The sequence below is a fragment of the Ictalurus furcatus genome, chromosome 17, assembly GCF_023375685.1.
Source record: "Ictalurus furcatus strain D&B chromosome 17, Billie_1.0, whole genome shotgun sequence".
Classification (NCBI taxonomy): domain Eukaryota; kingdom Metazoa; phylum Chordata; class Actinopteri; order Siluriformes; family Ictaluridae; genus Ictalurus; species Ictalurus furcatus.
The window spans coordinates 12836420-12861940 of record NC_071271.1 but is presented as its reverse complement, the minus strand read 5'-3'; the positions used below and the strand labels follow the sequence as shown (position 1 = coordinate 12861940).

The 25521-nt window shown below is 39.1% G+C and overlaps 3 protein-coding genes across 5 annotated transcripts in view; all 3 read left to right on the top strand.

The window, feature by feature from the left end:
• The first annotated feature begins 411 nt into the window (after positions 1–411).
• Positions 412–15699, top strand: wdr81 (WD repeat domain 81). 3 transcript variants are annotated; one of them, XM_053646987.1, is made up of 13 exons: positions 412–628; positions 1084–1160; positions 1754–2248; positions 3344–6885; positions 7006–7113; positions 7252–7445; positions 9655–9836; positions 9964–10129; positions 10364–10529; positions 10636–11481; positions 11857–12002; positions 12198–12380; positions 13152–15699. In XM_053646987.1, exons 3-13 carry the CDS (start codon positions 1893–1895, stop codon positions 13476–13478), a joined length of 6216 nt encoding a protein of 2071 aa, XP_053502962.1. In that variant the 5' UTR covers positions 412–628; positions 1084–1160; positions 1754–1892; the 3' UTR covers positions 13479–15699. The 3 variants fall into 3 exon arrangements, with proteins under 3 accessions (XP_053502962.1, XP_053502960.1, XP_053502961.1); XM_053646985.1 differs by lacking the exon at positions 1084–1160; XM_053646986.1 differs by having other exon boundaries at positions 412–1160.
• A 122-nt stretch (positions 15700–15821) lies between these two features.
• Positions 15822–21422, top strand: serpinf2b (serpin peptidase inhibitor, clade F (alpha-2 antiplasmin, pigment epithelium derived factor), member 2b). The gene is made up of 9 exons (XM_053646988.1): positions 15822–15902; positions 16515–16586; positions 16677–16754; positions 16835–17111; positions 18102–18245; positions 18419–18607; positions 20146–20288; positions 20436–20640; positions 20820–21422. The coding sequence occupies exons 2-9, from the start codon at positions 16530–16532 to the stop codon at positions 21152–21154; spliced, it is 1428 nt and encodes a 475-aa protein (XP_053502963.1). The 5' UTR covers positions 15822–15902; positions 16515–16529; the 3' UTR covers positions 21155–21422.
• Positions 21423–24943: 3521 nt separating this feature from the next.
• The window catches only part of rpa1 (replication protein A1), a 39341-nt gene continuing 38763 nt past the window's right edge, over positions 24944–25521 (top strand). The window contains exon 1 of the mRNA XM_053646857.1: positions 24944–25127. Coding sequence (XP_053502832.1) covers positions 25095–25127 — 33 coding nt within the window. The 5' untranslated portion in view covers positions 24944–25094. The remainder of the gene's footprint in view (positions 25128–25521) is intronic.

The window sequence follows — 25521 nt, the reverse complement described above, 5'->3', positions numbered from 1 at the left end:
AATAACAATGATTATACTACTGCTACTACTACTACTACTACTACAACTAATAATAATAACGATGATGATACTACTACTACTACTACTACTACTACTATTATTATTATTATTATTAATAATAATAATAATAATAATAATAATAATAATAACGTTACTGTTTTACCTTTAATATCTCAGACATCGACTGAGTTTTGCGCGTTTGGAAAGCGGAAGAAACAAAGCTTTTATTTTGGAGAAACTGTCATATGACTTTTGATCAGCCGTTGTTCAGCTATTTTCAGCCCATAACTCAGTCACATGATAAGATTCTGGGCACAAACCTATGCATTAGTTTTGCACAAAGATGTAATAACTACACGGAAAAAAGTACATCCAGATGACTGCAGTATCAGCGCGTTTGACGAGAGTCACGTGTTTACGAACACAACATCATGGCTTCTATCAGTGCAGAGGAAGCAAATAATGTCGTCTGTCAGGAACTAAAGTCCTCTGTGAGACATTGCACGTGATTTGATCTTTTTCCCCTCTGGATTTCGTTGCATGGCTGTATGGATGAATTAGCGCTGGGTAAACATGGGAGCTGACATAACGACAGCAGTCTGTGAGTGAGGCTGTTTACAGAGCAGAGGTAAAGAGCTGTGAGCTAGTTAGCTAACGGTCAATAACAAGCTGTGTTTCACTGGCTGCATTTCATTACTGCTTTTCCTTTAGTGTGCTTTCGTTTCCTGCTTAAAACTTTTATTCTTTTATTTTTTACGTACGCTTTATTTATGTCGTAAACAGCGAGCTATCCTGTCAACTTTTATTAGTAAATCCTTATTGTTGTAGGAAACTTATAAAGGGGGCAGTATGGGGGCAATAAATACATTCATCATGATATTTTCATAGTACATAATATGTATCAGGAAAGTGCTTTACACTAATGAAAAACTATGGCTTTAAAGGAAAAGTGTCTCTGTAAGTAACAGTAGAGATGATCAGCATTTTAAAACCTATCATGATGATGATGTCCACAGTGATCTAAGATACTCTTGAAGTAATGCATCACTGTATCATTATAATGTTTTGCTTTATTTTGACCAGCCCTGGGACAAATAAATAGAGTTCCTGGTGTGGCTGAGGAGACAAAAATGAGGAAAGCTCTGGTTCACTCAGCTTAGGTGAATTTGTGTCTTTTTTTGGTATCTGTGGTGCTTTGTTCAAGTTTCTCTGAGAAGATGCATTCATAATGCACCCTACTACTTGAACTGATACATGCATGTATTTGTATGCGTATATGAAAAGTATGTATCCATGTTTAGTCCCAGGTTTGATCCTGAGCTCGAGTTCCTATCTCTGTGGGTTTCCTCCTTGTTCTTCGGTTCCTCCCCACCTACCAAAAACTAGTCAGATGGAGTATTCACGAATCTAAATTGCCTCTAGACATGTGTGTGTGTGTGTGTGTGTGTGTGTGTGTGTGTGTGTGCACGCACGCACGGTGCACTATGTGTTCCTGCCTCACACCTATGGTTCCTAGGATAGATGCTGCATCCTCCATGACCCTTACCAGGATAAAGCAGATGCTTATGATGAATGAACAAAATCGATGAATGTATTCACGTATAAAGATATGTCAATGATTAACTTCATTATTCTTATTGGTGTGCAACATGTAGTGGAAACCTTAAGCTTATGCAATTTCAATTCTTGACTAGTTGTGTTTGATATACACATAACCTTTTTTTTTTTTTCTTCATTGTTTGTTTGTTCATAGAAATTCACTGTTCAGTGATGCTCACTGTCCCACCCTTTTATGAGCTTCTCATGGTGGAATAGGAGGGTTTTTATGTTCCTTTCATAGAGGAGCAGTAAAAAGTCTTTGGCTTATATTGGTTAAACCCTGAGAGGTTGTCATGGAGTGGCTGGTTTCAGCATTAGAGCGGGATCTTGGAGTGGACCAACGGCAGATTGGACCAGGAACACGACCCCATGAGCTGGTGGCACTCGTTTCTACCCGCTGGATTGTGGGACTAAGAGAAAGGAGAGTAACCTGTTGTCCTCGTTATGACTGCAGTAGTGACGGAGATATCCGTACTCTCCTCCAGCGCTCTGTGAAGTTACCTCCTGGATGGACTCGTGTTTGCATCCAAGGTCTAAGGAAAAGCAAGTTGGGTTATAGCATTGCCAGGGAGCCAGGCTGGCATGAGGAAGGCTTCTCCCAGGACTCTTTCATGAGACAGATGCAGAAAGTGTCAGAGTGCAACATCAGGTAAATAATGAGCACCAGGAAGTAATATGGTTCAATACATGTCAGATAACCTGTAAAAATAAGCATTATTCACAAGTGTTGGAATTAGTATGATGAGTATGTTACCAAAAATACCAAGAGTTGTACTTTAAAAAAAAATCAGTTTAACATAAAATTAAACATTTGTGGAAAAAAACAATCCCAATGTAACAAAAAAAAAAAAAACTTTGTCCTGTTAAAAAGTCACAGGATCCAAAACAACAATAAGAGAGTCTGTAGCTCCAAAATCAATCAGAACATCACAGTTTTAACATTAAACAATATAGTATTTATAGGCATTCTCCCCTTGAATAGATATAAATGTTCTTGTAATAATTTTCTTGTGTTAAGACCTAAAATATTTGTGATCTATTAAAAAGGTTGTAGTTTTTTGCTTTTAGCTTAGCCATACATTTTTATTAAGTTGATCACATGTTTACAGGTTAAATAGCTGACTGACACAGACTTGATAAAATATTCGTAAAAATTAATTAGATCAAATTGTAACTTGTGAAACTGTCAGGAACAAACCAATCACATTTTATTTTATCGGTCATCACAACTTTTTAATTTGAGAATACTTTTGTAATATTACTATCAAAAATGTTAGTGGCATTGGCTACAAATGACCTTTTTATTCATTCAGTAAAACTGAAATAGGTTTATACATTATAATGACAAAAGTTTTTGGACACCTGACGGTGTTGGCCACAAATTTTTGTATATGGTACAGAGGAATCTACCATGTCTTTGTACGCTGTAGCATTACAGTTTCCCTTCACTGGAGCTAAGACGCCCAAACCTGTTTCAGCATGACCACATCCATGCACCAAAATCTAATGGAAAGCCTTCTCAGAAATGTGGAGATTATTATAACAGCAAAGGGGGAACTAAATCTGGAATGGGTTGTTCAGCAAGCACATATGCGTGTGATGGTCTCCTGTGATCATCCTGTGATGATCCACCTGTTGACCGCTGTAGTTGCTGCATGTTACATTTCTATAAAATCATATAAAAATAAGCCATACACATTCTCTTTCTGGCAGAGAGAACTGATTTGTCTTTTTTGTATTACAGGAATCTGTGGCGTGAGACATATATGAACCATGTGCAGCCATATGCAGGTGCTACAGACCAAACACAGGTGTTGGCCATTGATGCAATTCACCAAGCTTTGCAAAAACTGTTTGGCTGTACATTTCTCTCAACTGACCGGTTGTCACCATCCCTCTCTCCAGCAAGAGAGAAGGAGAAAGAGTGCCCTCTATCGTCCAGCTCCTCGGCTGTCAAGCAAAACACAGACACTCTGTGTCCAAATGTGGTCCCAGCTGAATGCTTGCTTGAGTCAGGCGAGGTGCTGTACGTCATCCTCCCATATACACAATACTCCCTTCATGATGTTGTCACCTACAGTCCAGCTAAGCTTGCCAACAGCAATGCTAAAGTATTGTTCATTTTGTACCAAGTACTCATAGCAATGCGTGAATGCCATGCATCAGGACTGTCATGTGGTGAGCTCTCCCTGCAGGACATAGCTGTCGATGAGCAGCTTTGCAGTCGCCTTAAAATATCCCTAGCACGTTATGAAAAAATTGATGAGGACAGGAAAGCAGCAGGGTATGCAATGAGAAGGCAAATGCCAAAAACTGTAAAAGATAAAGGTGCTGAAAATGTAAGAAATGGCGCTAGTGAACAGCAATGCCAGGATTGTAAGGATTATCTCAAATCTTTGGTCCTAGACTGGGTTCATGGTAGGGTCAGCAACTTTTGTTATTTGATGGAACTGAACAGATTAGCTGGAAGACGTGAGTGTGACCCCAACTATCACCCAGTTTTACCCTGGGTGGTAGATTTCACTGTACCATATGGAAGATTTCGTGATCTCAGGAGGTCAAAGTTTCGTCTAAATAAGGGTGACAAACAACTGGATTTCACTTATGAAATGACCAAAGAAGCTCTTGTAGCAGCTGCTAATGGAAGTGGTGGAAGCCTCTTCCCTTCTGATCTTGGTGCACCAGTAGGTCCTAGTGGTTCAGGACAGTCGGATCATCTCCATGTACCCCACCATATTTCAGATGTTCTATCAGACATTACCTACTATGTCTACAAGGCTAGACAAACACCCAAATCTGTACTTTGTAGCCATGTTCGTTCTCAGTGGGAGCCCAATGAATACCCAGCTAGCATGGAACGTATTCAGAGTTGGACACCAGATGAATGCATACCAGAATTCTATACAGATCCTGCTATATTTCGGTCCATTCACCCAGACATGCCAGATCTTGAGGTGCCTCCATGGTGCAACTCCTATGAGGAGTTTATTGCAGTGCACAGGCGCCTTTTAGACAGTCGTGAAGTATCCCAGCACCTACACCATTGGATTGACCTAACATTTGGCTATAAGCTGACCGGTAAAGAAGCAGTAAAAGCCAAGAATGTATGCTTGCACGTAGTGGATAACCATACCCATCTAACCAGCTATGGAGTTGTTCAACTGTTTGACCAACCTCACCCACCCTGCCTTGCACCTTCTCAGTATTCACCAGCAGAACCTCCCCACCTTGGTCCTATCAGTGTGTCAGCATGGCAAATCCCACTTCTTGAGACTACAGTAGATGTGGATAGAACGGTCCCAGAAGCAACAGGGTGTGAATCTAGTGGTTGGACACTGGTTGATAGGGATGAGGAGCTTGAGCAAGGAACAGAGGCTCTTGATTCCTTAAGTGCTTTTGTCTCTGCCTCAACTTCTATACCAGTACCTACTGTGAGCTCTGCAGGAGGGAAGACAACTGCAGAGCATGCTGTTTTGGTATCGTCTCCCTCTCATAGCTCTTTTCCTGGAGAAACTGCAAGCAGCACCATAAATACTCTTGCATCTATGGGTAACATTCTTCACAGAGGAACCTCAGTTATTAAGAAGCAGGAAGGTATCACTGCTTCTAACACGAACATGGATGATTTCAAAATAAATTTGCCAGAAGGATTCAAGCCTTTACAATCTTTAGAAGAGTTAGAGAAGCTTAATATCTTCTTAGTTAAAGGGTTGCATTCCCAAGTTCAGAATACAATGGATGTAGATAGGAGAGCATCAGGTACTACATCAAAAGCACCCTTGTCTTTTACAGACCTATTTCACAGAGACATGCAAGCCCTTGGCGTCTTCATTGCAGAAATATTTTATTCCTCAAAACTCCAATGTATAAAGCCAGGCGCATCTTTGCGTGGCCGTTATCAAGCAGTAATGAAGTTTTGCTCTGCCAGTCTTAGGGATATCCCACTACCGCTTCATCATGCACTTGAGAGCCTTCTGCAGATTCACAAGCACACATCTGAGACTGAGTCTTTGAACTTGCACTATGCTGGCCTACCATTTCTTTTCAAATATGACCCAATTTATGAGGGCCTTCCACCGCCAGATCCTTGGCAACTGCTTACTCCTGTGTTATCTCCAATACCTTTCCCTGGATATTTCCCAGCACTTCATCACTTCATTTACTCTTACCATTCCAAGATGGTGTCCAGCAACAATGTTCAAGGTCGGGATATTGTGTTTAGCTTATGGCAACAGCTGCAGACTCTTCTACAGGATGAGATCACTGCAGAGGGACTGGAGATTCTCTTACCTTTTGTGCTTGCTATAATGACAGAAGAATCTACAGCTGTGTATGCTGCCTGGTACTTATTTGAACCAGTCTCCAGTGTCCTTGGGCCACGCAATTCCTCAAAATATTTGATGAAGCCACTCATAGGTGTATATGAAAACCCCCACTGCCTTCGTGGTCGTTTCTACCTCTACACAGACTGTTTTGTACTACAGCTTATAGTGCGGCTTGGCTTGCAAGCTTTCCTGTCTAGCCTTCTACCTCATGTGCTTCAAGTTCTTACTGGATTTGAGAGTTGTCGCACAGGGGCAGGAAATGAATGGGATGGGCTTAAAGCCTTAAGGGGTGGAGAAGAGGAGGAAGACTTTGAATGTGTGGCTGGTAGGCCATCATCAACTGCCTCAGCTAGCAAAGTGGGAGGCAGCAGTGGTGGTAGTGGAGGTGTTGGGGTTGGAGACCCAGGACTTGTGGATTACTCATCAGGCATCAGTCTGAATGATCAGGTCTTTATTGCTGATGGTGAGGATTTTCAGAACGGCTTTTATGTCAATAATGGATCATCTGTACCAACAGCTGGTGTATCTGCTAAACTGCAAGGCAAGAACTCTGCAAACAAAGACCAAGACCAGGAATCTCTAAGTGTGGGTAAACTAAGTGATAAGAGTAGTGCTAGTGAGGTGTCCATTGGAGATGGAGACTCCACCAAGGATCGTGCAAGTTTAAAGTCCGCTGACAGCAGTCAGGACTTAAAGCAAACCAGTGATGGGGAAGATGGAGGTGACCTGGAGGATGAAGATGCAACAGTAGATGAGAAAGATGGCACAGTGCAGAAAGCTCCTAGTCTTGAACTGACATTGTCTGGTTGCACAGAGGAGTCTGAAGCCACAGTGGGTACTCTAGAGGGTGACTTCATGAATGGAGTGGTACAAAGAGAGAGTGAGAAAAACATAGGGGAAGAAGAGGATGAGCATGACCCTTCAGAGGACTCTGAAGAGAAAGAACACAAAATCTTATTGGGTAAGTGGAAAAAGCATTTGGGGATAATGTTTAGAAAATGTTGTCAGAACAGTTTTGCGAATTCATACATTTTGGAAATCACCATTGTACAAGTAATTTTTATATACCTTTTTTAATCAGACACTGTTTGCAAGACCGTAAGATGGCTGTCTGCTAAATTGGGGCCCACAGTAACCTCTCGATATGTAGCTAGAAATCTTCTGCGTCTTCTTACTAGCTGCTATATAGGTAAGAATTAAATGTATGTTTTATGCAGATTGCTGATGTATTTGTCTAAACCATTTGCCATTGTACTAAGTACTGTATTATTGGGCATGTATTTCCTCACCAGTCTCAATTCAGTTTTTTACATATTTTTCTCTAAAGGCCCTGAGAAGCACCAATTATTGCTGTCTTCAAATGAAGAGAGTAGCCTTGACAACACAGGAAGTGTTTATGAAAAGAAACCAATTGTTGGTGACCAGATTGCAAAGCCAGTTCTTGATTGTCTCATCTACATAGCCCATCTGTATGGAGAGCCTGTTTTGACCTATCAGTACCTGCCATACATTGGTTACCTGGTAAGTTTGTTTTTTATTAAACATCCTTTTTTAAAATCTTTTTGTTCAAAGTATATGGTCCATTCTGTATACCCTGATTGTGTAAGAAAGCATGAATATTCTCATCAATTTGCAGTTCAAGACAAAATCAGGATGTATTCATGACTGACAGAAATCTAAAATACAAGTACACTGGATATATCTACACACCCTTGTTAAAATTGTTTTTGTGATGTAAAAAATGAAACCAAGATAAATCATGCCAGATCTTTTCCCACCTTTTTTAGGTGATATAGCAGCCAACAAATTTCAAGTGAAAAAAAACTAGAAACACTTTAAGAGGGGGAGAAAAAAACTTGGTATAAGTGTGCACCCTCTTCTATAATGGTGCATGTGACTGTGCTCAGACTTTACCAATCAGGTTCCAACACATTTTCTTTACATTTTCCTGGCTTGACAGCTGAAGCCATGGTTCGTGAAGAGCTTACAAAGAATGTACAGGATGTCATTGTTAAACGGTCAACAAGTGGATAAAATAGGGCACCACAGTGTCATTACAAGAACTGATGAAAAAAAACTGATGTTCCAAAACTGATGAAAGGACATGAAGAAAATTTATCAGGGAGGCTGCCAACAGCTGCCTGTAATGTACAACAACATTAAAGGAAGTGCAGGAATGTCTGGCAAATACTGGTCACTTCCAACATGTGAGAACAATCTTTCACATGCTTCACATGTCTGAGCTATGGAGTAGTGTGGCTAGATGGAAGCCCTTTCTCATAGGGGAAAACAATCCAAGCCTGCTTAACTCACCCTAAACCATGTGGCAAAATGTGTTCTCATCTGATGAGACCAAGGTCGAACTTTTTGGGCATAATTCTAAAAGATTTGTTTGGTGCAAAAACAAGACAGTTTATTACCCAAAGAATACCATACCCATTGTTAAGCATGATTACGGAAGTGTCAAGCAATAAGGCTGCTTCTCTTCAGCTGGGACTGGGGCACTAGTCAAGATAAAGGGAATCATGGATAACTGCAAATACCAATCTATTTTGGCATAAAACATGCAGGCCTATGTTAGACAGCTGAAGATGAAGAAACTTTTCATCTTCCAGCACAATAATTACTCAAATCTACGTTAACAATGGAATGGCTTCAGAAAAAAAAGTTCAGTTATTGATATGGTCCAATCAGAGCCCAGATCTAAGTCTTGGCAAAAACCTGTGGAATGACTTGAAGAGGGCTGTGCACCAGAGATCACCTTCCAGTCTGGAGCATTTGTGCAAGAAAGAGTGGAATAAAATTTACAAATCAAAATATGCTGAGTTAGTAGATTCTTACCCATAAAGATTGAGTGCTATATTACAAGCAAAAGCTACTTTAACAATATAATAGTTAAAGGAAACATTTCTATTTGTTTAACCACTTGAATTTTATTGGATGCTATGTCACATTAAAGTTGGGGGAAAACACCTGCAATTTTAACAGGGGTGTGTAGACTTTTTACATCCACTGTAGAATACATGGCACATATCTAATGCAATAATTTTCTCAATCTACACAATCAGAATTTGCATCTTTCAAGAGAATGGGCATACAGTAATTGCTTTAAACCTTATTGATAACCTGTAGTCTGAAAAGGGGTAAAGGACTGTCACATGCACATATCTAAAATACAAATGATAAGTTTCTAAGAGTGTTCCAAGGTTCTTTAACTTTAACAAAGTTAAAGAACACTTTACTACAAGTGTTCTTTAACTTTGTCAGACATAACGGATCTGTAATGTGAATCAGTCATTGAGATATTGTATAATAAATAGATGATTCTCTAGTTATGTAAAGTGAGTTGATCAAATAGTTACCCTTTATTTTGCTTTCTTTTATCAGCAGAAATATAGCTGCTTGGTTTAAAAAGCCACACATGATCTTTGCTTGGCTTGGATAGCTACTGGCTGGAAGATTTGGCATTATTCTCTTGGTGATTAGTGTTTTCCATGAGAGTTTTAGCTTGAAAATACTTAATGGTTTTTAGGGAATTAGTGAAAAAAAAACACCTAGGTCATTTATGACCATGAGTTATGGTTATTTGTGTGCTGTTTATTTTTGTGTTTGTTGTCATTTTAATGAATGCATCACTGGACATGATTGTACACTATTTTAATACATTTGAGTTACCCAATGTAAATACCTGCCTCTGACAATTTTTTGTTCTTTTATAACCCTTTTCCAGGTGTCTCCCCCCTCCTCCTGCCGCCTGAATACTCGTAAGGAGGCAGGCCTTCTAGCTGCAGTTGTCCTGACTCAGAAGATTATAGTTTATCTGTCAGACACCACTCTAATGGACATGCTGATGAAGATCAATCAGGATGTGCTTCTGCCCCTGCTCGACCTGCTCACCTCACCCAAACTGGGGTAAAGTTTCACACTAGACCCCTTTTCATTTTCAGCTTCTGCATGTAGTTACAGTAAGAGCACACACACTTTTTTTGCAATAAATTTGAAATATTAAATTTGTTGATGTGGCTGTTCCTGTGTGCAGTTTTCCCAGTGGGGTGCAGTCCCGTTCTGCTGTGTGCTTGAAGACACTCAGCCTGATGGCACTGATATGGCTGCGAATTGGCAGGGAGATGGTGCAACAGCACATGGCAGACACACTCTGCAAGTTCTTTCACGTCTTTTCTTTGCTGGACAGTCAGCAGAACCAGGTAATACAAATTGGTACATATAAATACTATTGGTACATACTGTATTAATATGTATTAATAATGCATTAGTAAAGCATCTGGTTTCTTAATGCTCGGCTGAATTGGTTGAATCAGGCCTTGTACTGCCCTGATTTATTTATTTTTTTCAAGCAGGAACAGTAATTTTAGCCTGTGCCTTTGTTGAATTTTCTTGTTTTGGTAGTTTAGTGATTTGATTGGCATCTTGCTGTGCAGATAGAGAAGGGACCCCGAAAAGAGGTTGGAGAGTATACATACATTGATGTCTGCACTCCAGAGGGAAGAGAGGTCACCTGTGAACTGGGGGTTCTAGAAGAACTTCAGGCCGTGTTCAATCCAGAGATGGCGTATACCTCCTATATCCCTTTGCACTGTCTCATTGGTGAGGCAGTCCTCTCCGATTGATTTTTTTGGAGAATAATTTAATTTATTCATTCATTATTTTTTTTCATAATATTAATTTTTTTCATGTTTTGTTTTCGTTTTAGGTGACGCAGTTATTCGGAAATTAATTCCTAACCATGAGTTAGTTTGGGGACTGGCTATGTCCTACCATAACAAAGTAAGTCCAGGAAGCCCAGAATCAAACCTAGCTGGAGGTCAAAGAGCAGAGATGCCCACTTCTTCCATAGGCTTCTCTCCAAGCTTAAGCCACCAGATTGGTCGCAGCCCCTTCCCAGCCCCCTCGTCCACCTCAACTCCTCTTAGTGGAGATGCCCTTCCTGAGTCTGGAACTTTTGGCAGTCACTTGGTAGGAAATCGAATCCAAGTAGCGCGGGATCCTGAGCCCAGTGGGAGTCCGAATCACTCCTCTTTTGATATCTGGGGACGGCCTCATGTGAGCTATATTCCATCATCAAGCCATGTCAACTCCATGTTTGCCTCAATGTCAGTGGGACCAGTTTCCTCACTTTCTTCATCCTCTTGGGTTCTGGGTCACACTCCAGAGGACAGTGCACTGAAGCAGGAGCTCCCACGCAGTGGTCGTTCTCTGCAGGGTAACTGGCTGGCGTACTGGCAATATGAGATTGGCTTCAACCAGCAGGACCCACGTTTCCATTTCCACCAGATCCGCCTGCAGAGCTTTTTGGGCCACTCAGGCACAGCTAAGTGTCTGACTCCACTAGCTGGTGAGGACTACTTTCTTTCTGGAAGCAAAGACAAAACGGTGAAACTCTGGCCACTGTATAATTATGGTGATGGTACTCGAGAGTTGGAGCCTCGACTGACGTACACAGACCATCGCAAGTCTGTGTTCTGTGTTGCACAGCTGGAGGCGTTACAGGAGGTGGTGAGCTGTGATGGCACTGTCCACATTTGGGACCAGTTCACAGGTGAGACGCAATTCTATCTGTATAGTACGGTTTTGTAACTGTACATGTAAGTGTACAGACAGTGTTAAAACTATAGTATGTAACTTTTTTGGGGCACCTCTCTGGTGCATATGTTACTGCAAGCAACATTCTTTCCACTGCATGGATTAATCTAACGGTTGCGTGTGGCATGTCAGTACACATTTAGTGAGGATTCAAGAAGTGCTCAATTTTTATGGCATGAAGCCATGGTAATGTATGAGGCCTTAAAGACACCGTATTCATAAAGTGAGTTCCTTATTCACGCAATAATGATACTTTTTTGTTAAAAATGTAATAAGTAACATAATGCAGCTTTAATATTAATAAGCAAGCTCTTTTTGTGTGTGTGAAAAGGCAAGCAGGTTCGGACTTACGAAGCACTTGATGGAAAGAGTCCAATCACGGCTGTCGCCACTATGCCACCTCCTCACTGCAGCGTGGTGTTTGCCAGTGCTGACTCTGTCCTTCGTTTTTTAGACCCACGTAAGCCTGGCCTACAGGTATGTTAATCACTCCCCAACATATCATCCCCGTCTCATTTAAAAACCTAAGTTCATTGCCCTTTTCTTCAAAGCTGCCCTACAAATGTAATTGATTGGGTTGAGTTAATCATGCAGCTCATTGTGGGCAGCATGTTTTGGCATTAGTATTAATGGCTATCGGTAAGGTACACTGTGCTGTTCTCCTACTCTCAGCATGAGTTTCGCCTGGCCTATAACAACCTGAGTGCGGGTCTAATCCGCTGCCTGGCTGTGAGCCCTGGAGGACGAACAGTGGCTGCCGGATTCTCCTCAGGCTTCATAGTGTTGTTGGATGCACGGACTGGGCTGGTGCTACGAGGCTGGCCTGCTCATGAGGGAGATATACTGCAGATGAAGGTGGGTGTGTGCTCCATGCTTATCAGATGTGCAAGTATAGTCTGTAGATGTCTGTCAACATTTATATTTTTAATGAGGTCAGTAATAATAATAATAATAGTAATTGTGCTGCACAAAAGCCCATTTAATGATTTTTCAGAATCCATTGTTTACAAGGTCAACAGATTCCTGAAGATTATCATTAATTAGAAATCTCTTATTTTCTAAATGGGGCTATTGTTCAGTAATATGTTAAGGAAGACAACAATTTCATTGTTTCCAGCCACAAATAAAACTTAATTGTTGGTTCTTGTATTTGAAGGTTTACTCTGGATTTATTGGGCATAATTAATCGAGGACTTTATTTTTTCTTTTGGTGCGAGTAGTTTTAGTACATAGCAGTTAAAGAACAAGACCCACCTTCATTACTTTCTTGAGTCTGTGAATTCGTGGAATAGTACTGAGCTTCCTACAGTGTGAGCAGAAATTGTACCCTGTCAGTTTGTTCAGAAGCAGTAAACAACAGACAAGAGCAAAAACAAACTTTATTTAACCTCGATTATCAGGGTCAAGGATTCTGTTTGTGCCTTTGCAACCCCATGTTTAGGTAAATATGCACATGGATTACTCATTATTAATGCTGATACAAGCTAAACAACAATATGTAATGATGGATCACTGTGATAGAAAGCTGTCAACCTCGACTTGGTTTAATTTTTCCAAAAAAAAATCATTACAAAGTCTAAAATATGTGGTTATGTGCATGTGTACCCATATCTGTATGTTTTGCAGGCAGCAGAGGGGAATTTGCTGATTAGTTCCTCCACTGATCACACTATGACAGTGTGGAAAGATCTGGAGCACAAGCCTCTTCACCTGTACAGAACTCCTTCTGATCCCATCCATGCCTTTGACCTCTATGGTGCTGAGATTGTGGCAGGCACTGTAGCCAACAAGATAGGTGTGTACTCTATGATGGACATCTCTGCCAGCCCAGCTAGTTGCACCAAACTTAGCTCTGAGAACTTCCGCGGGACCCTCACCAGCCTGGCTGTGCTGCCCACCAAAAGACTCCTGCTTCTGGGTTCTGAGAACGGCGCCATCAGGCTGCTGGCATAAACAAATGTTAAACTCCAGTGCAAGCAGCCCTGATGTTGACTGTTTTATTAATATGATTGCTTTTTGCACCAATGCTGGCTCCTCCTCAAAATTGTTAAAAAAAAAAGAAAAAAAAAAAGCAAAGACTATGTTCGTCTGATGCCCCTTTCTGCTATTGTGGGGAGCTTCTGTGACTGATTTAAATTATTTAAGAATGTCTTAACACCTTAGTCTTACTAAGGATTGACAAAATATTCAAAGTCTTTACACAATCAAAAATCAAACGATCAGCTTCACAAACAATTTATACGATTTTATACAATTTATCTATGGAGTTTGTGACTAGCCGATGTTTATGTACAAGAAATTCAAAGATCTAATTTCTTATCCTGGAAAAAGACTATTTGTTTATTTAGATGAGTGGATAAGAAGAACTGCTCAGGAATGTTGAGCCAGTCATGGTTCCACTGTAGTGTTTACACTTACAAAATAGCTGTACAAAATCACCAAAACCCCACTGTGTGAATCACAGATCAAACTTTGTCAATGCTATAATGTTACCATGCACCTGAGGCATTGAACTACTATGCAGTATTTGTGGGTTTTTATTGGTGTTCCATGTTGTCCTAAGTCCACTATATCATGAGTACCTTTATTCATGAACATGTAGGTGGATCTTGATATGATATGAAAGGTATTTTCCAACACATCCTATCTATCATTGCATATTGGTATCACATGTGCAGTCAGTTAAAGGTTTTTTTTTCTTTGGAGGGCCTCTATACATATATGCACACCACGGTAAATGAGGAAATATCTAGCCCTAGATTGTCTATGAGGAGGGGTTGAGTAACAGGTCAATAATCCCATATTAAATGGGATTTACATTTTAGTGCGACAGTGAATTCTTACATAGTTTGGATTGTTTCCCAAAATAAGCAATCCTCATAATTATATCAATTCATTCTCTTATGTATAGCTGTAGTATTATTTTTTATTCCTTATATACAGTATACTTATGTATCCTAGAAACTAACCACTGATTATAGCAATGTGATTTGTATGCGCATAGTAGTCTCTTACTTGACATTCCAGTCAGACATTAATGATTTTGGAGTTCTGAGTCTGTAAAATTTGGTAAGAAAAAGGATGATGTTTTACAGCTTTATCAAGATTAAATTCAAATTAGTTACACAATTTTTAAAAACGACACGGGCTCATGTTCAGACAAGGGTACCCATAAAAGATACACTGCTGAAGCTATTCCTGACTGAAGTCCTGGTCATAATTATGTTTTGGTGTTGAATTCAGAGTACAGATCCATCACTTGCAATAAACTCTACATGTTTGATCAGACATTTTGCTTGCACAAGTGCAAGTCTAGCTAGGAATACCAGACGTTTGGGAATTCTTTAGTGAGACAAGTAGAACTAGTCATTCTGTGTCTGCATCTCTCAAACTGATCAATCGTTCATGTCTCCAAGATCTTACAACGTCTATTGTAAGTCTCACTGCAATATATTTAATTGTTTAACACAGAGTAGGTTATTACTCTCTTGAAGTTAAGTCTAACTTATTTCTTTTTTTTTTTTTTTTTTTTTTTTTTAAACTTTCAAGCCTTGTGATTTTTTCCCCCATGTACTTAAGACATCAAATTTGAACATTTTCAGTGCTTTGAAGTAAACTCAAATTGATCAGAAATGTTAGTTGTTGCTGTCTTTGCTATTTCAAACATGCTTTTTTTAACAGAAGAAAAATGATTAATCCACATTTTATGTGTAGCATTAGCACTGAATGCAATTGGGATAATCAGTGTTACTTTTACTCTTGAAGATTTGCTGTTTAGAACCACAGCAACCACTTGGAAACCTTGGCGCAGCAGGGCAAAGTCCTTGTTGAGTGTTTGACATTTGATGCATCTGGTGTTAGAGAGCTAAGTGGCTTTCTCTGTAGCGCTGGATAATGTATTATATTTTCCTGTCTCTTAACAGCATTAATTCACCAACTGCCAATCTTTATTGATAATCTATATACATAACAGTTCTCTCTCTCTCTCTCTCTCTCTCTCTCTCTCTCTCTCTCTCTCTCTCTCTAACCCTTTCTCTCTGTTAACCGCTGTGCTTCTCGTAAATGGCGTTTAAAGCACCCACTGCTTCCAGCAAGTAGATTACTCAAAACCCTACATTAAAATAGCCCATGATCCATTATGTTCAACATAGTCATGGATCTGCAAATATCTACATGATGCATACTTCTTGCGCTTGCCATTTGTGGCGTCAAGAGCTCACTCACTGTTTACATGTATGTGAGTTATACAAAGCAAAGATCAATGAAAGTTGAAGTGTAACCGCCTGTTCATTGATTGCCAGACTTTAAGAGAGGACAGTTTTGCTTTTGACCATTTGTGGTTTTCTCTCAATTTAGGACCGAGTAGTAGTTTTTCAGGTATGTTCAATTTTCTTGCACTATTGTACATAACACTGCAAATTATAGTTTGAATATATAAGGTGGTTTAAATTAAAATGCTGCACATGTTTAACCTTTGAAAATGTGTGTACAGCATGTAATCTGAATAAGTAAATAAGGTTCAAAATTGCCTCAAGCAATGTTTACTGAATGTTCCATGGTTCAATGTGCATTGTGTTGAGTGAGAGTTGAATTATTATTGTTAATATCTTTGCTATACAAGCATTTTTGGTACCCATCTGTTTATACAGAGAATGGCATTTGCTTTAAGTTAGACCAATATAGTTAAAACAGTATCTGCTGATGTTTAATGTTGAATTTAGACTATGGAAAACAATGCTTCACAGAGTAATAGATTGCAGTACTAAGTCTTTTATGGTGACAAATTCCTAAATGAATAAGAAGAGATGGTAATCAATTAACTTTACACCAAACTTCACTTAAATTTGTCAGAATAACCTATCTAATGTAAGTGCAAGTCTGGCTGTGTCTAATACACCATACTTCTGCCAATAAATTACTGAGCCTGAAATAAAATTTATGCATTTGCTGCTCATATAATCTGCTTCAATTTAAAATGTGTGATTTCAGACTGGCTGTTAGGACATGGATTTAAGATTACTTGTAATCCTTTTCCTCTGTTACTGCCAACAAGGCTGGACGGTAAAACAAGACCAACATTCAATTTTTTACATTTACTACTCAACCCCTGTTCTATGTTAAATCAAAAAGGATGGTCTTGCACTTTTACAGGAAGATGTCATTTCAGAGGATGAAAAGGTCTCTGTGATTCCTTTCATGTCCCTGATGGTAACCAGCAGTCCCCCAATAGTAAGAAGTTCATTCATTGATAAAATCTTGCATATCACCTAATCTGATTCAGGAGACTTCAATCAATGTGTTTCTGACAGGATGTAGTAAGCTCCAGAGTGTCCCACACAGAAGAATTTACTCCAGATGGCTTTGTTACCTCTAGCTCCACTGCTGAAAATGCCGAGAGCTCCTCAGAGGAAGACTTGGATGAGTTGTGTGGTCCTTTGAATTCTAAAGAACTTCGTCAGGCCATAGGGAGTGGGATTATGAAGTTTGGTCTGGAGCTGTTGGAGAACCTGAAGGCAGATGCAAAACAATCTAATATTATTATCTCCCCACTCAGTGTGTCCTTAGCTCTCTCTCAGTTGGCTCTGGGTATGTTTTTGACATGCAACGCTTGACTAAATGATAGCAATTTAATGTACATAACTCACTTTCAAACAACTAATGAAACCATATATTTGCTTTGTTTTGGCTAAATTTAGTCTCACTTTAGCATGATTTATCACATCAGTAGCATGTTTAGAAAAACCAAAATTAAGTGGTTGGGGGCACGATGGCTTAGTCGTTAGCATGTTTGCCTCGCACCTCTGGGGTTGTGGGGTTTGAATCCCACGTCTGCCCTGTGTGCGCAGAGCTTGCATGCTCTCCCCATGTTTAAGGGGTTTTCTACGGGTACTCTGGTTTCCTTTCCCAGTCCAAAGACATATGTTGTAGGCTGATTGGCATTTCCAAATTGTCCATGGTGTGTGAATGTTTGCGATTGTGCCCTGCCATGGGTTGGAACCCCATCCAGGGTGTCCCCCGGCCTTGTGCCCTGAGTTCCCTTGGATAGGCTCCAAGCTCCCCTGTGACACTGTGTGAGGATAAATGGTACGGAAAATGGCTGGATGGTAAAGTGGTGGCCCACTACAAGCCTCTATTACAGGTTTAATGTGCCTTGGCATAGATTCTACAATTCTCTGGAACTGTAAAGAGAGGTTGTATAATTATGAAGGCCATAATATATGATTTACATCATTTTCATACTCGTTGAGGTGAACCTTCATGCCCTGTTGATACAGGCATTGTCATCCTGGAAGACACCACTCCCATCAGAATAGAAACGCTTTATCATAGGATATAGGTCAGGGTAACTTTCTATTAATTTGCAGTGACTTCTATGGGAATAAATGAACCAAACCATGCCAGGAAATTGCCCCCTATAACATAACAGAGCTACTGTTTGTTTGTTGTTTTTTTTAACTTAATTTGTCACCATTTTGTGTATTCAGTAGCTTCACTTTTTTCTTTTGTAAACTTCCATGAATGAGTGGGACAACCATTTAGAGAATGTTAATAGTGTGATGTATGTATGGTTATCAGGAGCGAGGAATGACACAGAAGAGCTCCTCCTTCAACGCTTACATGTTGATACAGTGCCATGCTACCACAAAGCACTGAAAAGCCTTCTCCATCATGTCCGCAAAAATGCCCTGCAAATCGCCAGCCGCATCTACCTTGCTGATGGTGAGTGAGGAAAAAAACATACCCCAATGATATTCGCTGCAGACATAAGGACAGATTATGCATTGTGTCAATGTCATTGATGTGTAGCTAATGTAGAAGAGGTTCTTAATCCTGACATTAGTCTCTATAAAAGATGAAAATATGATAAATCTATAAATATTTTCTTTCTAAAGGATTTAAGCCAAACCAGGAGTTTATTGAGGAGTCTCTCAAAATATATGATTCAAAGCCTGCAGCCTTGACTGATTTGGAGGAGATCAATGAGTGGGTAGAGAAATCCACAAATGGTCATGTCACAGACTTCCTGTCTAGTCTCCCTCCTAACCTTATCATGATGCTTATCAATGCTGTGCACTACAAAGGTAATACAATAACAGCTGTTCTGTAATATTGAATCATCCTACATGGTCAGTAGTTCAGAATTATAACACACTGCTCCCTAGTGGGCCCTGGTTGCATCTTTACAAACTCTGCAAACATGGAAAATGTTATCTGGTCTGGATGAGACCAAATTTGAGCTTTTTGGCCTTGGCACAAATGGTACATTTGACAGATACCCAACATCATCCCTACAGTGAAGCTTGATGGTACCATGTTCTGTTACCTATGACCTATTGGTTGTTTCTTTGTGGTTTTGTGAGCCATTTCTGAGTGGATCTGTAGAAATGCTTTTTTTTCCTGCTATAGGATCCACTGAAGATTCAACCACTAAAATGTCCTGGAGCTGCTGTATGCAGTACTGTAAAATGTTCTTTTGTGCATGCCCAAATCCTTTTGTGGTTGTGTGATTAATACTCTACTTTGGTCTCAAATATCCCTAGAATTTTGTTTCAATTCCTTACTGATCACATTTAGCAAACTCTAGTTACATACATTACATTATTGGTTTGGGAAATGTATATAATTTATTTGCGCATGCAACTCCTCTAAATGTTTGATTTTGGTGGTGGCAATTCATAATATTATTTTAGCCTCTAGTAGGCATATAATTCTCTAACTGTACAGTTGGACATTTCCACACTTTTAAGATGAAAAAAAAACTAAGCTTTTTGGTGGTCATTTATCAGTTCTATTTTAGGGCTTGTTTACAATGAACTGAATTAGAATTTTGTACTGTTTGTTAAGAAGAAAATAATTGCTGCTCCAAAATGTTAACTTCAGGCTATTCAGTCAAACCTTAGGTAGGAAGAATATACCTACCATGTGGATGCTAGTAGTGAGAGTGATTAGTTTAGCTCCCAGCCTTGGCCGTGGTGCTTTACATCAGTGATGCTGTGTGTCTTTTTTTTTGGAAAGTAATATTGGCTCTGTATTAAAAAAGGGAACTTCATGACAGCAGGAAATGAAATAGTATTCCAAAAAATATATTCATTAAAGTTATTTTTTGTGTACATCTGTAGCAATTAATTAAACTGCTCCCTTACACTATGATAATTATATTTCTGCTTGTGTATTCAATAGGATTTTTTTATGATGAATCTTGATTGAAAACTCGCCATAAACAGTATATTGGGATTCTTTTATTAAATTTACATAAGCCTCTTAAGTTGGTGCCATTATATGTCTTTAAAATTAACCACAGGCAATTGGTAACCATAGGTTTAAAAAAAGAATAAATACTTTAAATGTTTTTAAAAAATAAATAACTACTTATGTTAGGCATACATTTTGGTATACGCATCAAATAAATTACCTTTCATTAGGTGGTGTTAGGAAATGGGGTCATTTAAGATTTGCATAGCTATAGATGCTTGCATTTTTTTGAGTTTGAAGGTATAGAGATTAAACTTATTATTTTTTATGTATTATTAATAACAATTTATTAACGGGTTATCAGCCTTAACTAAATTTAGGTGTACTATCTAACCCAATAATATATCAATATAAATACTTTTTTCAGGAGAGTGGCTCCGGCGCTTTGACCCTCACTTTACCTCCAGTGAACCTTTTTATGTTGATGAAAAACATATAGTCAATGTTGACATGATGCTTGGGCCAAAATACCCACTCAGCCTTTTCAACCATAATGAACTTGATGCGCAGGTAACTTTATATACACGGGACAGAAAATCAATAATATCATGTACATTTTTGTGTCTTTGTTTCATACTGTTGCATAACTGTGTTTTGTTCATTTCATGGACATTACTCTAATGTACACTTTTTATTTTGGTCCTTACTGTTTGGCAGATTGCTCGTTTCCCATTCAAAGGGAATGTGAGCCTGATAATTGTAATGCCGACAATAGGATCAGTTGACATTTCAGCCATTGCAGCCAAACTGAATATCTCAGATCTATATAATCACTTCCCACGAGAGAGAAGTATGCAGGTTAAACTCCCCAAATTCAAACTGGATTTTACTCAGGAACTTGAAGAGGTGCTGACAAACATGGGTAAGACAGAACTCTAATTTAGTTCATGTACAGCACAAGGCATTGTTTTTAAATGTAGGTTAATTCCACTCACTATGACAACGAATGGAATCAAATATCATACTATGACAAATATCAACTCCTTTATGATAGTATTTTAATAATAATCCAGTGAATAATAAAAATATGCTTTTTTACAGGTCTAGGGGAGCTGTTCTCAAGTCCTAATCTGGGTGGTATCTCAGCGGGACCCCTGCTGGTCTCCAGTGTACAGCACAAGTCCAGCATTGAGATCAATGAGGAGGGTGCAGAGGCTGCGGCTGCAACCAGCATAGCAATCAGCCGCTCCAATCCCTCTTTTACAGTCAACCAGCCTTTTTTCTTGGCCCTTATAGAAGATTCCACTAAAACACCACTTTTTCTGGGGATTATTTCAAACCCTAACCCTAGCGGAACTGCTGTAACAGTAGGTTCAAGCCTTTTAGAAAAAGGAGAGTTTCCTAGTACAAAGCATTTTGACAAGCCACCCAAGTAAGGCTGCTTATTTATGTCTTTAGCACTGGCCTGCTTCCAAATAGCAAATTAAGATCTGCAACAAAACTAGGCTCAGTTATAATATGTTTAATGGGCATGTTACAAATATGGCAATGACATATTGGTATTTTTAAAAGTTTCTTTTTACCCTATATGTAAATGACCTTTCAGCTCTGGGTGAAGATTACATTAACAGCACTCAACTCTGTTTTATTGCTGTTGTAAAAGCATGTGTTTGATGATTAAATAAATGTATTTTTAAAAATGAAGTCCCTTTGTACTATATATTTCTATTATTGTCAATGTCATACTCTCTTGCGGAGACTATTAAAGTCCTTCGTTATATTTGTCACTAAATATGATTGTGAAGAACTTTGAGGTCGGGCAAGGAGAAGGAAGGCGGAGGCAGGCTTGACACAACTCATCTCTTTATTTTGCTCCTTTTTATCTTTGTCCGCTTCTCAGCGTTCTTTTACTTTGGCTCTCTCCCTCTTATCCTCGGCTCATCTCACTGCAACAGAGAACGTTCACAGGTGAATTCCCCACAGGTGTGTATTCCTTACCCCTCGCCTTCCCCGGCTCCTCCACCTCTCACCCCACCATTTGGGTACTCGGTGTATTTTGTTGCTTTTAAAATAGAATGTGCATAAATGAAAAACTTCGCGTTCCCTCTCCCTCTGCATTTTGTTTTTGTTGGGGAGAGGCGGAGCTTACCCTGCCTTTTATCTAGATGTCACTGCAGATCAGTGTTGCCAACGTGGCAACTTTCCAGACCCCTTTAGCAACTTTTTTTTTTTTACAAAAAAAAAAAAAAAAGCACCAAGCGACTTTTTGGACAAATTTTGCAACTTTTCAAATATTGCCAGTACTGTCCTGCAAGCACGGGGTCTTGCTTTCCCGCTGCACTCGCACCTCTCTCTGCATCTGCTCTGTTAATTGAGAGGCTGAGAGCCGGAGATTTAACGATGTCACGGATGACGAGATATCGTTCAGAAACATTTTTGATCATTCATGCTCCATAACTGTCCATTATATAGTTTTATAAAAGTACAAAAACACAAAAGCAAAAATATCTATCTATCTATCAAAAACAGATTATAGATTAAGTTATATATACATAGATTTTATATAGAACAGTTAATCATTATACTTGGTCTCCTGAAATATGGGGGGGGGGGGGGGGGGGGGGTTGATAGGGCAGGCACGGGGGGGGCTTTAATTACAAAAGGTTGAGAACCTCTAATATAAATGATATGAAAACCTGAAAGCTAAAATAAATTATGAAAAGAATGAGTAATATATAACAGTACCTCTGTACAAAAAGATAAGCTGAGTTTGTTTGTATTAGAAGATAATATGAAAAGTGGTATTGAATTGAGAGATTTTTCATGCCACTCAAAGTGTGTAAAAACATTACTTTTCAGCAGTTTTAAATATAGTTAGTTATTTCCAACTTAATTTAATTACCATGAGAAATAATCATGAGCTTTATTTGCAGGTATTCTTATATATCGACTTAGGGACACACATCGTTGGAATTTTTCCCAATTCCCAACAGACTTGATGCAACTCATGAAGGGCTTGATAATCAGCTGGCTCAGATGTGTCAGCAGTAGAGCAAACTTTCCAATCTGGAGGGCTGTGGCTGGCAGGATATGAGTGATCATTCCCTTCTAGCACAGCTCAGCTTGACCCACCATCCCTCATGACTCTTCTCTGTACTGGCAGTGTGGTAGTGGAATGAATTTGTCCTGTCTGTCTTCAAGCAAAAAATGAAGACCTACCTCTTCATGAAGCATTTAAATTAGCATGAATTTATTTAAAAAATAAATAAATAAACAAATAAATAAAAACCAGGCAAATCCCTTGACTTATGTGTTTTTGTCTTGCGATACTAATTTCTATAAAAAGGGTCCAAGCTTGATGGTATTCTTAGATCCTGTCCTATTACTAGCATGAGGATGAGCATGAGGATATGATTTTGATGGAGACTGTAATGTCCTTCTGTAAGTTGTTCTGGATAAGAGCAACCTTTAAATGCTGTAATTATAAATGTATTGAAAATGGGTGACCACACTAGGTTCCATATAGGTTCAGGCAGTTCTCCTAGCCAAATACACTCTCTATTGATTTAAAATGCCCTGGGTCTGCAAGGCTGTTTGCTCATGCTAAAGTCAATCAGTCTAGAGTAAACTGGAACTCGGTTGGGGCACTGGTACTCTATATGATGAACTTTGTATACTTTCTGCCTTCATCTACAGTATGAGCTTCAGGGTTGTATTTTGACTACCTTAGATAGTTCATTGGTGGACTGGGTCTTCCAGTGTTCATATGGGTTTCCTCCAGGTTCTCCAATTTCCTCCCACCTCCCAAAAACATGAAAGTAAGTTGATTGCCTATGCTAGATTGCCCCATGTGGGTTCCTCTGGGTTTTTGATTTCCTCCCATCTCAGAAAAACATGGAGGTATCTATTTAATGAGTACATAGTTACAGGTTTAGGAGTATTTGTATATTCAACCCAGTATGCATGTTATTGGGATTTTATTCAATCTTTATATAACCCCTGGCAAAAGTTATGGAAATACCACACTTGGAAGATGTTCACCCAGCTTTTTTTTTTTTTTTTTTTACTTCGTGACAAATAAACAAATCATAGATATGACACAAAACAATTTTTGTTTAAAAGCTGAACATTCTCGCTTCATAAAACGTACCTCAAACAAATTAAATGAAATTTTAAATGCTGGAGGCATTTTCTGGTCATAAAATAATGATAAGTTTCAGGCATGATCTCTGTGTCTCAAATCTGAAGGTCTCTAGTTTGGGTCACGATGTAAATTGTTTTGTGTTCTTGGTATGTGTTGTTTTGAGCATTCCTAAAGAGGTGGCCTTTCATCCTCACTCGCTTTCTCTCGGTTCTTCTTCTTCTTCTTCTCTTATCTGATAGACTAGACATCTTGTACTTCTTACGTCACTCGAACCTACGTAATAGATGTGTTAATTTGATCTGTGACTTGTTCCAATTGACATTTATCATTCTTTATCAATATTTCTGTGTGTAGCCTATATATATTATGCTTTCTGTATCATTAAACTAAGAAGCTTTCACTTAACTTTGGTGTCAGTGTGACTTCTTCCCGAACTCGGACGAGAGGAAACCAGCCAGTGCAGGGTCCAAATTCTGGTTCTGACTGGTATCGGACAAAGAACTTAACATATAACCTATTAAAATATTATATACTACCTATAGTTTTATGCTGGAAGCATTTTCTGAGAAGACAAATTATCACTACCAAAATATGCTGCTGTAGTTTTCTGCTGGAAGCATTTTCTGAGAAGGTCACAGTAATAAAAGTAGACAAAATAAAACAAAATAGCTTCTTTGCAGTATTGTTTTGTGAAGTCGGATAAGTCAGACTGATATGGTAGGAAGAATTGTTAAAACACACCCACACACGAGCGAGAGACGGAATGCGTATTATAAGTATTATACGAACATTATAACCTCAGTCTCCCGGATTTAAAAAATAATCCCTGAGGTGTTTTGCCGGATTTTTTCAGTTACACGTTTGAACACGTGGGTTTATTTACGTGACATATGACACAGTCGCCATAATGTCTGGGTGATTTTATGCTAAATGAAACCATGAAACAGCAGCAGTGTTAAATGTTGTTTTCTTTCTTTCTTTTTTGTTTGCATTTATACAATACCAATATTTTGGATTGAAAAGAAAACGCACACGCTGTAGTCAGTGACGCGGGCTTACGCATTTCCGGTAGAGACACAACTGACAGGAAGTAGCACCAAGCTTCGCGCGTTTTGAGTGAAAGTTGGCGCCACGAGTTTTAGCACAACAAAACGCTCTTCTGTTGCGGAAGACGCTGTGAATTAACAATAACACGAGATTTCATTTTGAACCAGGAATATTTTTGAGAAGTCATGGCTGTTGAATTGTCAGAGGGCGCAATCGAGGTACGTCACAGAGTGCATGAGATGTAAATAAATACAAAAATATATGACGAGTTGTCGGTACAGGCCCGGAATCATGGTTGTCCTCTGTTATAAAACATAGTTAGGTAAACTGTAGCGTGTGTAATGATTAAACCAGTCATTAGGATATAGATAGTAATCGTTGAGGCGCTGTAATGCTGCTAATGAGCTGTTGTTTACTAAAGATGCTGCTAATGAGCTGTTGTTTACTAAAGATGCTGCTAATGAGCTGTTGTTTACTAAAGAGCAAGTAGTTTTGGAGAACTTGCCCATAGCTAGCATATAGGTGAGTCTATAAAAGCCTCTGTGAAAGCATAAAAATTCAGAAAATGATTTGGAAACTGTATGATTATTCTGTTGTCAAAGCAAAGTTGTC

Excerpts from the sequence above, each read along its gene's own strand:
- wdr81 (XM_053646985.1), top strand. The coding sequence starts at position 1,893 with ATGGAGTGGCTGGTTTCAGCATTAGAGCGGGATCTTGGAGTGGACCAA. Across the intron at positions 6,886-7,005 it reads AGAACACAAAATCTTATTGG|ACACTGTTTGCAAGACCGTA; the intron begins GTAAGTGGAAAA and ends TTTTTTAATCAG. Across the intron at positions 10,130-10,363 it reads TGGACAGTCAGCAGAACCAG|ATAGAGAAGGGACCCCGAAA; the intron begins GTAATACAAATT and ends CTTGCTGTGCAG.
- serpinf2b (XM_053646988.1), top strand. The coding sequence starts at position 16,530 with ATGGATTTAAGATTACTTGTAATCCTTTTCCTCTGTTACTGCCAACAA. Across the intron at positions 16,587-16,676 it reads ACTGCCAACAAGGCTGGACG|GAAGATGTCATTTCAGAGGA; the intron begins GTAAAACAAGAC and ends GCACTTTTACAG. Across the intron at positions 17,112-18,101 it reads TCTCTCTCAGTTGGCTCTGG|GAGCGAGGAATGACACAGAA; the intron begins GTATGTTTTTGA and ends TATGGTTATCAG.